The sequence below is a fragment of the Grammomys surdaster genome, unplaced genomic scaffold (genome assembly GCF_004785775.1).
Source record: "Grammomys surdaster isolate TR1022 unplaced genomic scaffold, NIH_TR_1.0 125996, whole genome shotgun sequence".
Classification (NCBI taxonomy): domain Eukaryota; kingdom Metazoa; phylum Chordata; class Mammalia; order Rodentia; family Muridae; genus Grammomys; species Grammomys surdaster.
Window position 1 is genome coordinate 5,009,079 of NW_021620812.1, and position 15,261 is coordinate 5,024,339.

The 15,261-nt window shown below is 36.6% G+C and overlaps 1 protein-coding gene across 1 annotated transcript in view; it reads left to right on the forward strand.

The window, feature by feature from the left end:
* Nucleotides 1-15,261, forward strand: part of Lrriq3 (leucine rich repeats and IQ motif containing 3) — an 89,198-nt gene that overhangs the window by 64,847 nt on the left and 9,090 nt on the right. The window contains exon 6 of the mRNA XM_028754335.1: nucleotides 1,068-1,197. Within this exon, the coding sequence (XP_028610168.1) occupies nucleotides 1,068-1,197 (130 nt within the window). The remainder of the gene's footprint in view (nucleotides 1-1,067; nucleotides 1,198-15,261) is intronic.

Consider the following 15,261-nt stretch of genomic DNA (forward strand, 5'->3'; position numbering starts at 1 on the left):
ATCATTGACTGTTTCTATCATTGACTGTTTCTATCACTGACTGTTGCCATCACTGCCTGTTTCTATCACTGCCTGTTCCTATCACTGACTGTTTCTATCATTTACTGTTCCTACCACTGACTGTTGCTATTACTGACTGTTCCTACTACTGCCTGTTTCTATCATTGCCTGTTCCTACTACTGCCTGTTTCTATCATTGCCTGTTCCTATCACTGACTGTTTCTATCATTGACTGTTTCTATCACTGTCTCTTGCTATCACTGACTATTTTTATCTCTGACTTTCTACTACTCACTGTTTCTGCCACAGACTGTTTTTATCACTAACTGTTCCTAGCACTGACTGTTCCTATCACTGACTGTTCCTATCACTGACTGTTCTTACCACTGACTATTGCTATAACTGACTGTTCCAACCATTGACATTTCCAACCATTGACTGTTCCTACCACTGAATTTTCCTCTCACTGACTATTCCTCTCACCGACTGTTGCTATTATTGACAATTCTTATCAGGCTGCTTAACAAAGCAATAAACAATGGAGCTTTTAAAGTCTTTTTTAATGTTAGTTGTCTTACAGAGTTTTAAAAATCATAGCACTGCACTACACATTGGAACACTCCGTGAAACCCTGAAACATTTGATATCACTGATTTGGTTAATTTTTATTATCAGCTTGACATGATCAATCTAGAATCAGCTTGGAAGATTTTCATGGAGATTTTATAGATCAGCTTGGCCTGTGGGTGTGGGTGTGTATTTGGATTATCTTGACTAGCTGAAGTAGGAGGACAAATTCACAATAAGCAGTGCCATTCCTTAGGAAGAGGATTCTGAGCTATGATACAAATGGAGAAAGTTAACTCAGCATGTCATTTATGCATTAATTCCATGCAGGTTGCCTTTGACTATAACTAGCTGCTTCAAGTACCTGCTGCCTTGACTTCCCCCAAGTGGTGGACTGTAACCTGGAGTTGAGAGGCAAATTCTTTCTGTTTCATTTGTCAACATGTTTTATCACAGCAACAAGAAACAAGACCCACCAATGCCTTTATTTGTCTTCACAGATGAGATATTCTCCTGCTGATTTTAAATATTCTACTGAGTACAGAAAACACATTTCCTGTCTTTCATATGAATTGAAAACAAAAGATATTGATGGAAGATCAAAACAACCAAGACATCGAATTCAGAAAGGTTGGTATGTTTTTATGTGAGCTAAAAAAGCAACAACAAATCAAGCACACTGATTTTGAACTATAAATACTGGACTCTAAAATACGCATTGATGTTTGAGTAATTTTCTTCTCTATTCCTTCTTCATTACAATATTTCATTGTAACATATTCATATTTAACATATGCTGTGATATTTATTTAAAGTTACAGCCTTTACAATATTATCTTGGTGATACTTCTAGCAGTTTGATTACTATATAAGATTTGTTTAACTATCTGATTGTGTTTGTGTTTGTGTGGGTTGTTCTAGAAACCCTTTGATTTTTTTCTTAATTTTTGTCTTGACAATTATTTATTTTATTTATTTATATTCCAAATGTTGTCACCCCTCCATCGTGGTCTCCACTCCAGATTCCCCCTCCCTTTTGCCTCTGAGAAGGTGCCTCCCCCCAGCCCCCTCAATCTCCCAACCCCCAACCCTCACCCCCACCAGTCATTCCCCTTCCCTAAGGCATCAAGTCTCTACAGGATTTTAGGCACATGTTCTCCTACTGAGTTCAGCCAAGGCAGTCCTCTGCTGCATAGGTGCCAGGAGCTACAGAGCAACACATATATGCTCTTTGTTTGGTGGCTTAGTCTCTGGGAGCTCCCAGGTGTCTGGGTTATAATTTTGATATGCCTATGGTGTTGTCATCCCCTTCAGCTCCTTCAGTCCCTCCCCTAATTCAACCATAAGGGGCCCTGACCTCAGCCTAATGATTGGCCGCATCTTCATCTGTCTCAAACAGCTGCTGGTAGAGTCTCTCAGAGGACAAGCATGCTATGGTCCTGTCTGCAAGCACAACATAGCATCAGTAATAGTGTCAGGGTTTAGTGCCCACTCATGGTATGGATCCCAAGTTGGGCTGGTCACTGAATAGCCTTTCCTTTAGAGTTTGCCCCATTTTTGTCCCTGCATATTTTTTAGATAGAAACAACTGTGGGTCAAAATTCTGAAGGTGGGTTAGTGACCCCATCCCTCCACTGGAAGTCCTGTCTATCTACTGGGTGTGGACTCCTCAGGTTCCATCTCCCCACTGTTGGGCATTTTTGCTAAGGTTATCCCCATTGAGTCCTGGAGCCTCTCGCATCCCAGGTCATTAGGACATTCTAGAGGTTCTCCCACCCCCACTCCTAGCAGCTGGATATTTCCATTCATTCTCCTGGCTACCTTGGCTTCTCTTGTGTTTTCCCCATACCTGATCCTGCCTCTGATTCCCCATCCCCTTTACCTTTCCAACTCAGGTCCCTCCCTCCCTCTGCCCCCATGATTATTTTGTTCTCCCTTCTAAGTGGGATCAAACCATCCTCACTTGGGCCTTCCTTCTTCTTAAATTTCTTATAGTCTATGGGTTGTATCATGGGTTTTCTGTACTTTTTGGCTAATATCCATTATCAGTGAATATATACCATGTATGTCCTTTTGGGCCTGGGTTATCTCACTCAGGATGATATTTTCTAGTTTCATCCATTTGTCTGCAAAATTTATGTTGTCCTCATTTTTAAGAACTAAATACTATTCTATTGTGTAAATGAACCATATTTTCTGTATACAGTCTTCTGGTTTCTGGCTATTAGGAAGAAGGCTGCTATAAACATAGTGAAACAAATGTCTTTGTTGTATGGTAAAGCATCCTTTGGGTATATCCCCAGGAGTGATATAGCTGGGTCCTCAGATAATGCTATGTCCAATTATCTGAGAAGCCTCCAGATTGGTTTACAGAGTAGTTGTACCAGTTTGCAATTCCACCAGCAATGAAGGAGTGCTTTTTCTTCTTATCCTAGCCAGCATGTGCTGACACTTGAGTTTTTCTATATTAGCCATTCTAAGTAGTGTAAGGTGAAATCTTAGGGTCATTTTGATTTGCATTTCCCTGATGACTAAGGACATTGAAAATTTCTTTAAATGCTTCTTGGCCATTTGAGATTCCTCTGTTGAGAATTCTCTTTTAGCTCTGTACCCTATTTTTAAATTGGGTTATTTTGTTCTTTGGAGTTTAATTTTTTGATATATATATATATATATATATATATATATATATATATATATATATGATATTAGCCCTCTATCAAGTGTAGGTTTAGTGAAGATCTTTTCCCAATCTGTACACTGCCATTTTGTTGTATTGACAGTGTCCTTTGCCTTACAGAAGCTTTTCAGTTTCATGAGGTTCCATGTTAATTGTTGATCTTAGAGCCTGAGACATTGGTGTTCTGTTCAGAAAATTGTCTCCCGTGCCAATGCCTTCAATGCTATTTTCCACTTTCTCTCCTATTAGATTCAGTGTATCTGGTTTTATGTTGAGGTCCTTGATCCACTTGGACTTGAGCTTTGTTCAAGGTTATAAATATGGATCAATTTGCAATGTTGTATATGCAGACCTCCAGTTAAACAAGCACCATTTGTTAAACATGCTTTCTTTTTTCAGTGTATGGTTTTTGTTCTTTCTCAAATATCACCTGTCCATTGGTATGTGGGTTTATTTCTGGATCTTCAATTCTATTCCATTCATTAGCATGTCAGTTTCTGTACTAATACTATGTGGTTTTAATTACTATTGTTCTGTAGTACACCTTGAGGTGAAGGATGGTTATTTCTCCAGAAATTCTTTTATTGTTGAGAATTGTTTTTGCTATCCTGAGTCTTTTTGGTTTTCCATATCAAGTTGAGAATTGCTCTTTCCGTATCTGTGGAGAATTGTGTTAGAATTTTGATGGGAATTGCATTGAATCTGTAGATTGCTTTTGGTAAGATGGCCATTTTTACTATGTTAATCCTTCCAATCCATGAGCATGGGAGATCGTTCCATCTTCTGAGATCTTGAATGTGCAATACAAATTGTTTCTAAGAATATTTGTACTTGAATCTTATCTTTCTACTCTGGCAAAATGGCCCAGCTAATAAAGAGCTTTTTTGCATTTTTCATTTTCTTTGACTGCTGAGTCCATGTTTTCTATGGTATCTTCTACACTTGAGATTCTTTCGTTGCTTGTATTCTGTTTTTAATGCTTACATCTGTAGCTCCTGATCTATTTTGTAGGCTTTCCATCTTAGGGTTGCTTCCATTTGTGAATTCTTTATTGTTTCTAATTTCATTTTTAGGTCTTGAACTGTTTTGCTCAATTTCTTCATCTGATTGATTGTATTTTCCTGTATTTCTTTAAGAGGGTTGTGTATATCCTCCTTGAGTATCTTTATCATGTTCATGTGATGGGATTTTATGTCAGAGTCTTGCTCTTCTGTTGTATTAGGGTATCCAGGGCTTGCTTGGTAGGAGAACTGGGTTATTATGGTACCAAATTAAACTGGCTTTTGTTACTGATGTTCTTGTGCTTACCTTTTGGCATATTGTTATCTCTGGTGCTAACATACCACTCTGCCAAGGGTTCAGGTGGATGTGGAGAGTTGAAGGAGTTGTTTTGACAATTTTTAATTCAGTAGCAAGTTTAGTTTCCATGAGTCTGTAAGCTTTCTGTTTCTGATATTCAGCTTTAATTCATTTTGGTCCCATAGGATTCAGGGTTTATTTCAGCTTTTTTTTTTTTAATGTGTTGAGAGAGACTTGCTTTGTGTCTGAGTATGTCTTCAATTTTAGAAAAAGTTTCATGAGGTGCTGAGCTGAAAGTGTATTCTTTTGTTTTTGGTAAAATGTTCTGTAAATATTTGTTAGGTCCATCTGCTTTATAATGTCCAGCAAGTTAATAATGTATATACACATCACACTAAAGTATGTTCTTATGAAGAGCATATGTTTGAGGATTAATTTTGAATGTCAGTGTTATGAGAACTGTAATGCCACAGAAGACAAGCCATTGGATTTTTTTTTTTTTTTAGGCAGATTGTTTGAAGTGGGATGACAGCCTTCTGGAATGAATCCTTGGTTTTTTTTTTTTTTTTTTTTTTTTGTCCCCTGTATATCTTTACTCTGACTGACAAGTTTATCTCCACTGTTGCTGCAATGTGCTTAGTTTATATTAGTACTTGCACCCATTGATGGTTCCAATGTAGATTCAAGACCAACCATTCCACAGGAATTCTCCAGGTTTTCAATGCTAGACTGGTGCTGCTGAGGCAACTAGCCTGATGGACTGAAGAGCTACTCACTACTATGTTTTCTGCCTTCACAACATGAGACAATTATTGTTGACCTACACAGACAATAAGACAATCTAGTTACTCCCCTTTTAATTTATATTCATTCTAAAAGTTCTGTTCCTCTATTGAAGCCTGACAAACATAATATAGTACATGGGAAGGAATTTACATTTTACATTAGGGTATTAAATAAAACACTACACACAGACACACAGACACACACAGACACACACACACTCACACACACACACACACACACACACATATATATATATATGTATATATATATATATATATATATATGTATATATTAGGGATTATATGTGGGGATATACCCACAGAGAGTGACACACAAACATGTATAATGTAAATATATGTACATAAATTTTTCCTGATAAAAAATTCCCAACATTTTAAATAACCTGTGATTTTATTATTTTGTTTTGTGTGATTCTTTTGGTTTGTTTGTGCATGTGAGACACTAGGAACTGAATACAAGGCCTTGTTTCTTGTCTGTACTGTACCACTGAGTTATGCCTTCAATTCCTCTATCAGTTTGTGTGCATAAATGATATGTGTTCAGGTTAAGCCTTTGTAGTGTTGATCTCTTATTTTATGTTGAGATTTTTAAAAATTTTAAACAATTTTTAATACTACTTTCCTTACAAATACATACATATATATATGCATACATTTCATATGAATAAATTTAATTCAGTAGTGGACTATTATTCATCTGGTAACTAAGCTAAGAACTCTGATGAAGAGAAGTTGAAATTGAATGTAAAGAAAAAAATGAAAGAATTCTCAATACTTGCTTCTTCTCTGTACTACATCCAAGTTAAGCTTATTCCTGAGTAGATTACAAATAAATGAGACTCAGACTATGGTTATTGTATTTGGCTTCGACTGTTACTGGGGGTATAACACCTAATCAGTTCCTCTAACTGCTAGCCTGGCTACTTCTTCGATGGCATACTCCAGATACTCACTGTTTCTCCTGGCCGTGTGCTTATCGTCCATCTCCCCTCATGGTGGCTTCCTCTTTTCTCTTGTTCTTCCTCCTTTGCTTCAAGTCTCTCTCCCCCAAGCAGGTCACTCCAAACCCACCTACCTCTAATCCCTCCAGTAATGGGTTGTAGCCAATTTTATTTAACCAATAGTGTTAAATCAAGGAACAAGGTGTAGTGCTTGGGCAAACTGTCTATTTTGTGGGAATATTGTAAAAATATGAAGTGAGTACCTCCCTCCACACTCCTCTTGTTACTGCAATTAGGATATGCTTTGTATCATTTCATGTAGATCATTGAATAATTTGAAAATACTAGTTCAGTATATGTGAGACTCAAGTGTCACTGAATTTTGTTGTAAATAGTATCCAAGATGCTTATATTTACAAAGAATTTAGGTACTAACAAATATCTGCACCTAGCATTCTTACCTTAGTTTCATGCTTTTATAATTTAAATTTTAATGTTTTCTAATAAAATATTTTTTTCTTTTTGAAAATGATATGTCATTATAAGTCAATATTTGCAGGTACTATTGTATTTCATTGTGACTGATGAACACATTTCATATACCATTCAAATTAGTGTTATGCTAAACAATGCATGTTGTAATTTGTTAACAAGAATATGTTTACTATTAGAAATTAGATGGTATGTCTATGTCTTGGTGCTGAAAGGGTACTCCCAGCTGACATTATAGAACCTGAAGTGTCTGAAATGCCAGTACACTTCAATCTTTCATTAGAGCTAGGGATGGATGAAACTTTTCTTGCTTGTCCGAGGCAACTGTAAAGAAGCCAAACTCTGGTAGGAAGCACCAGCTGTTGCATAAATGCCATTTCTAAGGACATTTTCTATTCAGAATATAAGTTCATAGGGTTAATTGTTTGGAAGTCATCTTGACAAGGTACCTGTGGTCGCAGTAGTCCATTCTCCTGTTATTTTCCTCCATTACACCCTCTGTCTTCTTGCACATCTACTTAGATTCTGAAATGAAGACTTTCAGGATTTCTTTTCCATTTTATGCCTCCAATCTTTTTCTTCCAAATGCGTCCTTCATGCCTTCCTAATTTCATCCTGCTTGTCTTCCTATGATTTTAATGGTCCCTTTTTCTTACTTGTTTGCTTGAATGATGAACATTAGGGTCTAAAATAATATGAATTAAGCTACTTCAGGGGAACAAATAGAATGTATGCACACATAAAACTAATTTTTTTTCTTTGCAATTTAACACCAAAGCACACAATGCTGTATTTATTTTTTTACTTCTCTATGATAATTCAAATTTCTTCATTATTACTGTTGCTGGCCATAACAAAGAGGGATAGAATCACATAGAAATCAAATTGGCTATATTTGGAATTATTTTGTAACTAAGCAACATTGCCACATAGACATATTGCCAACCTCCTGCAAAGTTAGATGGGAATTGTGTGAGCAATCTCTCCACTTGACTGTGAGTAAAATTGGAGCTCATCACTTCAGAGTGAAAAACAATAATGGAGATTATTCTATTGACTTCTTTGTAAAGCTCAGAGGACACACAGTCCACTCAGATAGCTGTGAAGGCCTCCTGAACCACGTGGGTCCTTAAATATAGATCAGCTTCATGATGCTGAGCTATTTCAACTTTTGGATTTGTCTGTGATGGGACTTGGGATGAATCATTCTGGTAAATAGAAACGTTAGCATCACACCCAGACACTGAGATACAGTCACATCTGTAGAGTCAGTTGATACAAATGAGTCAGCTGCTGCCAGTGGCTTGAAAGAGGGCAATCATGTGTTTTGAATGTCAAATATTTTCCTGTAACACATGAAATGACAACTATTTTGAACCTGCAAGGAAGAAGTCAGAAAACTAAGTTTGTTTCTTGGTACTTGACTGTATTGACCATTCATCCTATGGAGGAAAGACCAGCATAGGAAAGCCTGTGGCTTGCAATGTAAAGCATGAGAATGGGGATTTCAAGGCCTTATATGCTGGGGAAAGCTATTTCCTATCACTTAAGTGTGAAAGCATTGTCTAATAAATCTACACCAAGCACAGTTGGAAATGGTGGCAGGAATAAGAGTTTAGATTGAGTATGTGGACTTCTTGCCTACTGTTCTGAGATAAACTCTTAGTAATTTCTTTTCAATTCCTACAGTTTTTTGAAGGCAGTAAGATGATGATGAAAAATATAGGTCTGAAACACTACATATGCCTCAACAGGAAGTCCTGGCATCAAGAACTGGTAGAATACAACATATCAAATATTGCAGTTATAAGGAATGGTTTCAACAGAGAATCTAATTCTAATTCAATACTTAAAACTAGAGTTTCTAATCTTCAGCATATACAAAGAAGCACAGAAGGGAGGTTGTTGTAACTTCTACTTGAAGTAGCTCCCACATAAGGTATGGCTAGGTGATTTGATGAGCAAAGCAGAAGCTTCAGAAAGCTCAAAGAGAACTCAGAAAAGGTATGATGAGCTACTTGCCTGGAAGGCAGTCACAATTACCCATCTGAGAACCACACCCATCTTGTGCTAGACACACCAGGCTATTGTGCTGCTCTCTGGCACCAGAGATTCCCTGTTCTTATTTATTAGAGTCCACATATCTGAGGGTTAGATGGGAAAGATAACAGAAGAATAAGATTTTTGGTGTATCCCTTTACACTAAAATGTTATCCATACCTTATTCGGAGCTAATGCATACAAACTAAAATTCCATTCCATGCTTAGTTTTCTTTCATCAGTATGTTCAATGTTTGGACAAGGAGAACAGGTTGTTAGTGATAAGTGGTCATGGTTTTATGTCTAAAATATATTTCCTTCTTATGGATGTTTCAGCTTGTGTAGAATTTGGTTAGAAACTTACATTTTAGCTCTAGTCAATGGATTGTTACAAAAGTATGTGAGTCGCTTCTGGACTAAGGGTAAAGCGCAGTGAGCTGCTGGGTATCATTGTGGTGGCATATCTTTTATTTTCAACACATAATGTATTTATTATTTTATTTCAAACAAATAAATAACCTGAAAACAGCTCAAATTTATGATAGAGTATGCATTGCTAGATGTGATTCTCTCTCTCTCTCTCTCTCTCTCTCTCCCTCTCTCTCTCACACACACACACACACACACACACACACACACACACATGAGACAGGGAGGCGGAGGGTAGATGCTTCCAAGCAGGATTAAACCAGTCATCCATATAGCTTACTTTCTACCCTGGTGATCGTTGTCCCAGCAGAGCTTTTCTATGAGTAGAGTGTGGCATTTTCGACAGCTTTAACTTTGGTAAACTTTGTCATTGTTCATAGTTTAGATAACCTATCTACACTACTGTGGGTGTAAAGTGTACCCACAAGTGTGGATACAGGGAAGGAATCGTAGAAACTCCACTGTGTTGTAAATAACAAAGCATAAAGTGGCAGGTGTGGGCCAGTACCATTGATTGCATTTTCACACTTCCCAGAATAGAAAGAAATGCTGTACATGATAGAAGTTGACACAACTGGCTCTTTCATATTATTCCTTCACCCACCCTCACTTACCCCATTCTTTGCTTCCAGTATAGCAATGCTGTAAACTCTGAGCACTGTTTAAGGTCATGTCTCTGTGCTGAGAAGTCAGGAGAGTTTGTCAATAATAGCAACCAGTCCACATCCATTGGTGAAGGGTTATGGCACAACTACATTGATTTTAAATAAGGTGAGACCAGTTGGCATATCACAAATGGATCACAAACCTGTAATACAGTCAGAAGTATCAAATGAGGTCAGTCAGTCACAAATGACATGGGCTCTGTATCTCAGGGCTCCACTGACCCAAACACTAGAAAGATGGCACAAAACTAGGTACAACAGTATCCAGTTGTTGGACTCTTAATGTACAGAAGTACAGTTATAGCTGAAATATAACAGTTGACTTAGGAATGAGTATTTGTAAATGCACTATTTCAAAGTAAAACCATGTGCAACACTATCTCAGAGATAGCCTGTGCAAACTGGGAATGGATGATGTGTGCTTCAGCTGATGTTGTCAGTAAGTACAGAAATGTCAGCTTCCAGAGGGTTTTATGTTTTGTCTCTCGGGTTGGGAGTGTCTCATTGAAGATTCCTCTCTGGTCTGAAGCTTGTAGGTTGGCTCGTCTTGTTCGTGTGGCTGCTACCTCCTGACTTCATGCTTTATTGATAATTCTCTATATAGAAACAATTTATGTTGACTTAAAGAGATCCTCTTATTTTAAGAAAACAGTATTTTTAAATTGTATTAATAAAAATTTTAAATATGCTTTGAGAAAATTAATTTGGTTGTGATTTTGAATTGATAGAATGCTTGTATACATGCTTAAGTACAGATGCTATACACTGTGAGAAGAGCCACACATTGCATATTTTTAATGTAGCTTGCCAAACATATATTTTCTGCAGGTTTTCCTTTCCCAACAAACATCGCTTTCCACCAATTTATGCAGTTTACATACTGTTAGTATTTTTTGATAACTTTTTTTCTGATGTCATGTAATTGAACAGTGATCTCTTTGGCTTTTTATATGAAGCCTTCCACATTTGTATCATTCTGTAGCTTAACTGTGCATCATACAGAATGGATTGAACCACTATTTGGTCTCTTAACCAATTATCCTCTTATACTCTTGTGGTCCATGTTCAAATCTATTATATTCATAGGAAAATGCCACACACCACATCTCTGCTTTCGTTGTTGCACAGCTCACACTTTGCTGTGACCTACAATGCTACAGCTACGCATTATCTGACCTTGCTTCGTCTCTCTGGTTACAACTACCACCAGTTCCTTTTTGCTCACTGGGATCTGTTTTACAATCTCTTGCTTCCTGACCTTTGTATAGTTTATTGTTTCTTCTGGAATATTCATCGCCGCCTGCCCTGGCTATTCTGTTTTTCCTTCTTATTCTTATGTCTTAAGTCAATTTTCCTTAAAATATCTTTGTTGTCCACTCAGTAGAATCCCTTAATCAACAGTGCTCATCTTCCTCCGGGCACTGGTTTTTATTTGATGTTTCACATATTACCTGACTTCCCTGCTTCAAGAGAAGTTTCTTGAGACAAGAAACAACCCATTTATTAAGAGACCACTCACCCCCTTTGTTAAAAATATACCTGAAACACAAAAATGTTCAATTTTTCATATACTTTTCCATATATCTGCATGTGGATATTTGTTATCTAAGTTTCACATAAACAGTTCACCGAAGAACGTTTTGGATTAAAGAGAGATAGGTACAATCTAATAAAACAAAACAGTTCTCAAATAAAAAGAAAACAATATTTATAGAAAATACAAGAGTTAGGAGCTATAAAAAGTTGAGTAGGAATGTCATGTTTGTGACGTGCACGTAAATTACATGTGCACCTGCTAATGCATGGATGGATGATTTTAAGGTAGGCGGGAAAATTAGTACATGCAATCAAAATAACCTTAGGAAGCTTGATACTGTTCAGTTCTTCAGTGAGATTAAATGACATTTTAAATGCCTGCCAAGTGAAGGAAATTTATGTCATTTACACTAGTAGACCACTGAAATTGAGACCCAAGGCCAAAGACTGCAAAAATGCCCATATAGATTTAAATATACAAGGCCCATTGTCTAGAAAATGTTTAAATAGAGGAACAATTAGTACAACAGACTGAATTACTATGAAACTAATTAGAAATAAATCACCCAGGAGAAAGAGAATAATCAGCTGTAATATAGATAGCAAAAATAGGTAGTTATAGGTAGCAGTTAAGAAACCCAGATATTTTAAGAGATTGTGAATATATATGATTTTTTGAAGGTTCTGTCCAGCTTCTAACACATATTTATTTCTACTTTGGAACTTGATTTATTGAGCCTCTGAGGTGCATCTATAAATGTTACTTGAAAGGATTTGTTTAAAAAGAGAGTACTACCCTCCTGGACACCACAAACTCCAGAAACTGAGGCTGTTCAAAATGCTACCTGTCTCCTTGCATATTTGGACTGAATATCAAGAAGAAAGGAGGCGGGCAGATTTGTCTCATTCTTCTTTGCATTTTTAGACAAATTTTAGATTCTCAGGGGAGGGGCAAATTTGTCAGCTAACGTTTCTATTTTAAAAGCAAATAATGACTTCAAATTCTCAGACATGAAGTGAGAGACGTGGCAATGCTTAGCTCAGTGCTCCTCATTACCCATTCTAACAGTGTCAAGGAAGAGTCTGTTATATTGCTTTATGGATATTCCTTTAAGCTTCTTATTAATTAAAAAACCCAAAGAAATAAACATGAGTTTTCCACCATATTTGAATCATGAACATTTTTAGGGATTAAGGAATGTGATAAGCTAGAAAAGGGTTCTTGGCAAATGTCTGGTTCCTAGTTTCAGGCCTGGAGGCTCTATCTATTTCTGTCTTGATGCCTGAGCCTCATACATCCTGGGCCAGGACAGCAGCCCTTCTTGGCTCCTATTTTACCCAAGGAGAGCTCAATGGGAAGATCTGTGCTCCTTTATGAGGTTTTCAGTAGCATCATCAGCAACAACAAAATCAGGCATAATTTATGGACAGGAAAGTTTCCCATTTTAGTTACTTGGTCAAAAATCACACTTTGTTAAAGATGATAGCTGTAGCCTGAAGATGAGAAAAAATATTCATATATAGTGACTGTTAAATGACTACTGGTCCAAAAAATAAAAAATTTCTGGGATATCAATGGATATACTTAATTTTCCACTATAATATTTTACCCTCTTGTGTTGTCTCAACATAGCTGGAAATTACTCTAATATCTGGGTTTTGTGTAGTGTCATGACTACTATTTAAATCACCAATGTAGTCATCATTTCTAAGCCTGAATTTCAAATGCCAATTCTTTTTTTCCTCAATTAAAAAAGTACTATATGAATGAAGAGTGTTAAACTACACGAACCATATTTTCCATGATGCAGTAAGCTGGATAAGAGGCTCTTTCAAAAGCCGTGTCAAGCAGTGTCTGGAAAATGTGTGCCATCATTTCTCTGCACTCAGGCTGGGTCAGACACGCAGAACAAAAATGTGCTAATGCCATTTCCTCCTCTGGTTCTTTGCACCATAACATGACAGTTCACATTATTTTACGTCAGTGCCCTTCACATCCAAAGGTTGTGCCACAGCTTCTATTGTTCCCTTCACATACAGAGACAGGTAACCTTTAGCCCATTTCCCTTGAAGCATATTTATTATCATTACATTAATTCAAAATTAGAATGCTAATTTGAAATTGAAATCTAATATTATCAAAACATTTTTTCTTTAAATGATTTAAATTAAAGTATAATTGATTAATTGTGTTTCTTCCCTTGTCTCTTGTCCCTCCTGCTTTTTCATATTTCCCAATGATCTTCCTCTCAAATTGATGGATTCTTTTTTTGTTATCATCAAGCACACACACACACACACACACACACACACACACACACACAAAGCCTGCTGCATCTCTTTCTTGTGTGTATGTCATTTCAGGGCTGACCACTTTGTTTGGATAAACAGCTAATGCCAGAGAGAGTCTAATTCTTCCTTTCTCAACAGGGACTCATTGTCCATTAACAGAGCTGAGACATAAACAAGTGACAGCATAAATCCATGAGAAAATGGGTCTCATGTGAGTTATCAGAAAAAGGGAACAGTGCAGTAAGACCAACATCAGATATTTCAGATTACTTCTGTTAATGTATCATAATTTTCATGGTTGAGCTATCTCTTACCTTTGGTTAAAGCTATTCCTAAATACAATATTCAGTTATCATCTAACTTTATGATCTCCTAAATCTTGCAGGAGGACTTTAGACTCTTCTTATAAAACAAGCATTTTCTCAAAGTAAAACAACTGTATTTAGAATCATAACAATAATTCCTAAAACTCTAATGTCACCAAAACAGACGTGAACCAAAGGCAGAGGATAAGAAACTAAGGACTAAAGCCATGTGTGACAAGAAATGACGATACTGAAATAATTAACAAACAACAAACAGGCTTAATAATCAATCCGTCTTTCTAAAAGCACACTTCAATACATTTCACAAGAATAAATTTGCAGTCAACTAGCTACTTTATTATTATAATATCTGAAACACTAACATTTGTAGAATAAACATGGAAGCATGATTCTTGACATGCATCCTAATAACAGTTTATTTTTATATATACCTAAAACATAGGTAACAAAAGTTAAAATAAAGAAGACTACATAAAATTAACAATTTGCTGTATAATAAAATCAGAAGACAAAATCTTATGGAATGGGATAAAATATTTATGCATTGCATATAGGATAAGGATAAGGATAGGATTGCATATAGGATGATACGTAAAATTCATAAGAAACTCATACAGTCCAATGACAGAAAACAACACAATAAAAATTAGAAAGAAGCCATGCATATTGTCATATCAGAAGCAAGCCACTCAAAACATTTACATGAATAGGTATAAAAGAATTAGTTATATAAATTATACATTGTTGTATCCAAGCATGGAAACGAGCGAATTAAATAACATTCCTAGACCTCATGGTGGTAGCAGTAGGATTTAGACCTGATCAAACTGACTCCATGTTCAAGTCTTTTAATAGGCCAAGTGACTTTCTTAAGGATCAAATCTGTCTCTCCATTTTATACTGCAGCTTCTTTCTGTGACATGTGACCCACAGCTAAAAGTTAGCATCATCCTTCATCCTGCCAATGAGGAAACACTAAAGTTGTTTTCTTTTGTATAAAAGGTATGAAAAAAATCCCGAGTTTTGCTAAGGAATGTAAATGGATAGTTGTGAATGGGTTCTGGAGCAAGGCTGTGTTGGTTCAGTGGGGTCCAGATGCAGAAGAACTGCTGTGCTTGTGCAGAAGGGTCATAGATACAGAAGAACTGCTGTGTGTGTGCAGAGGGGTCATAGATACAGAAGAACTGC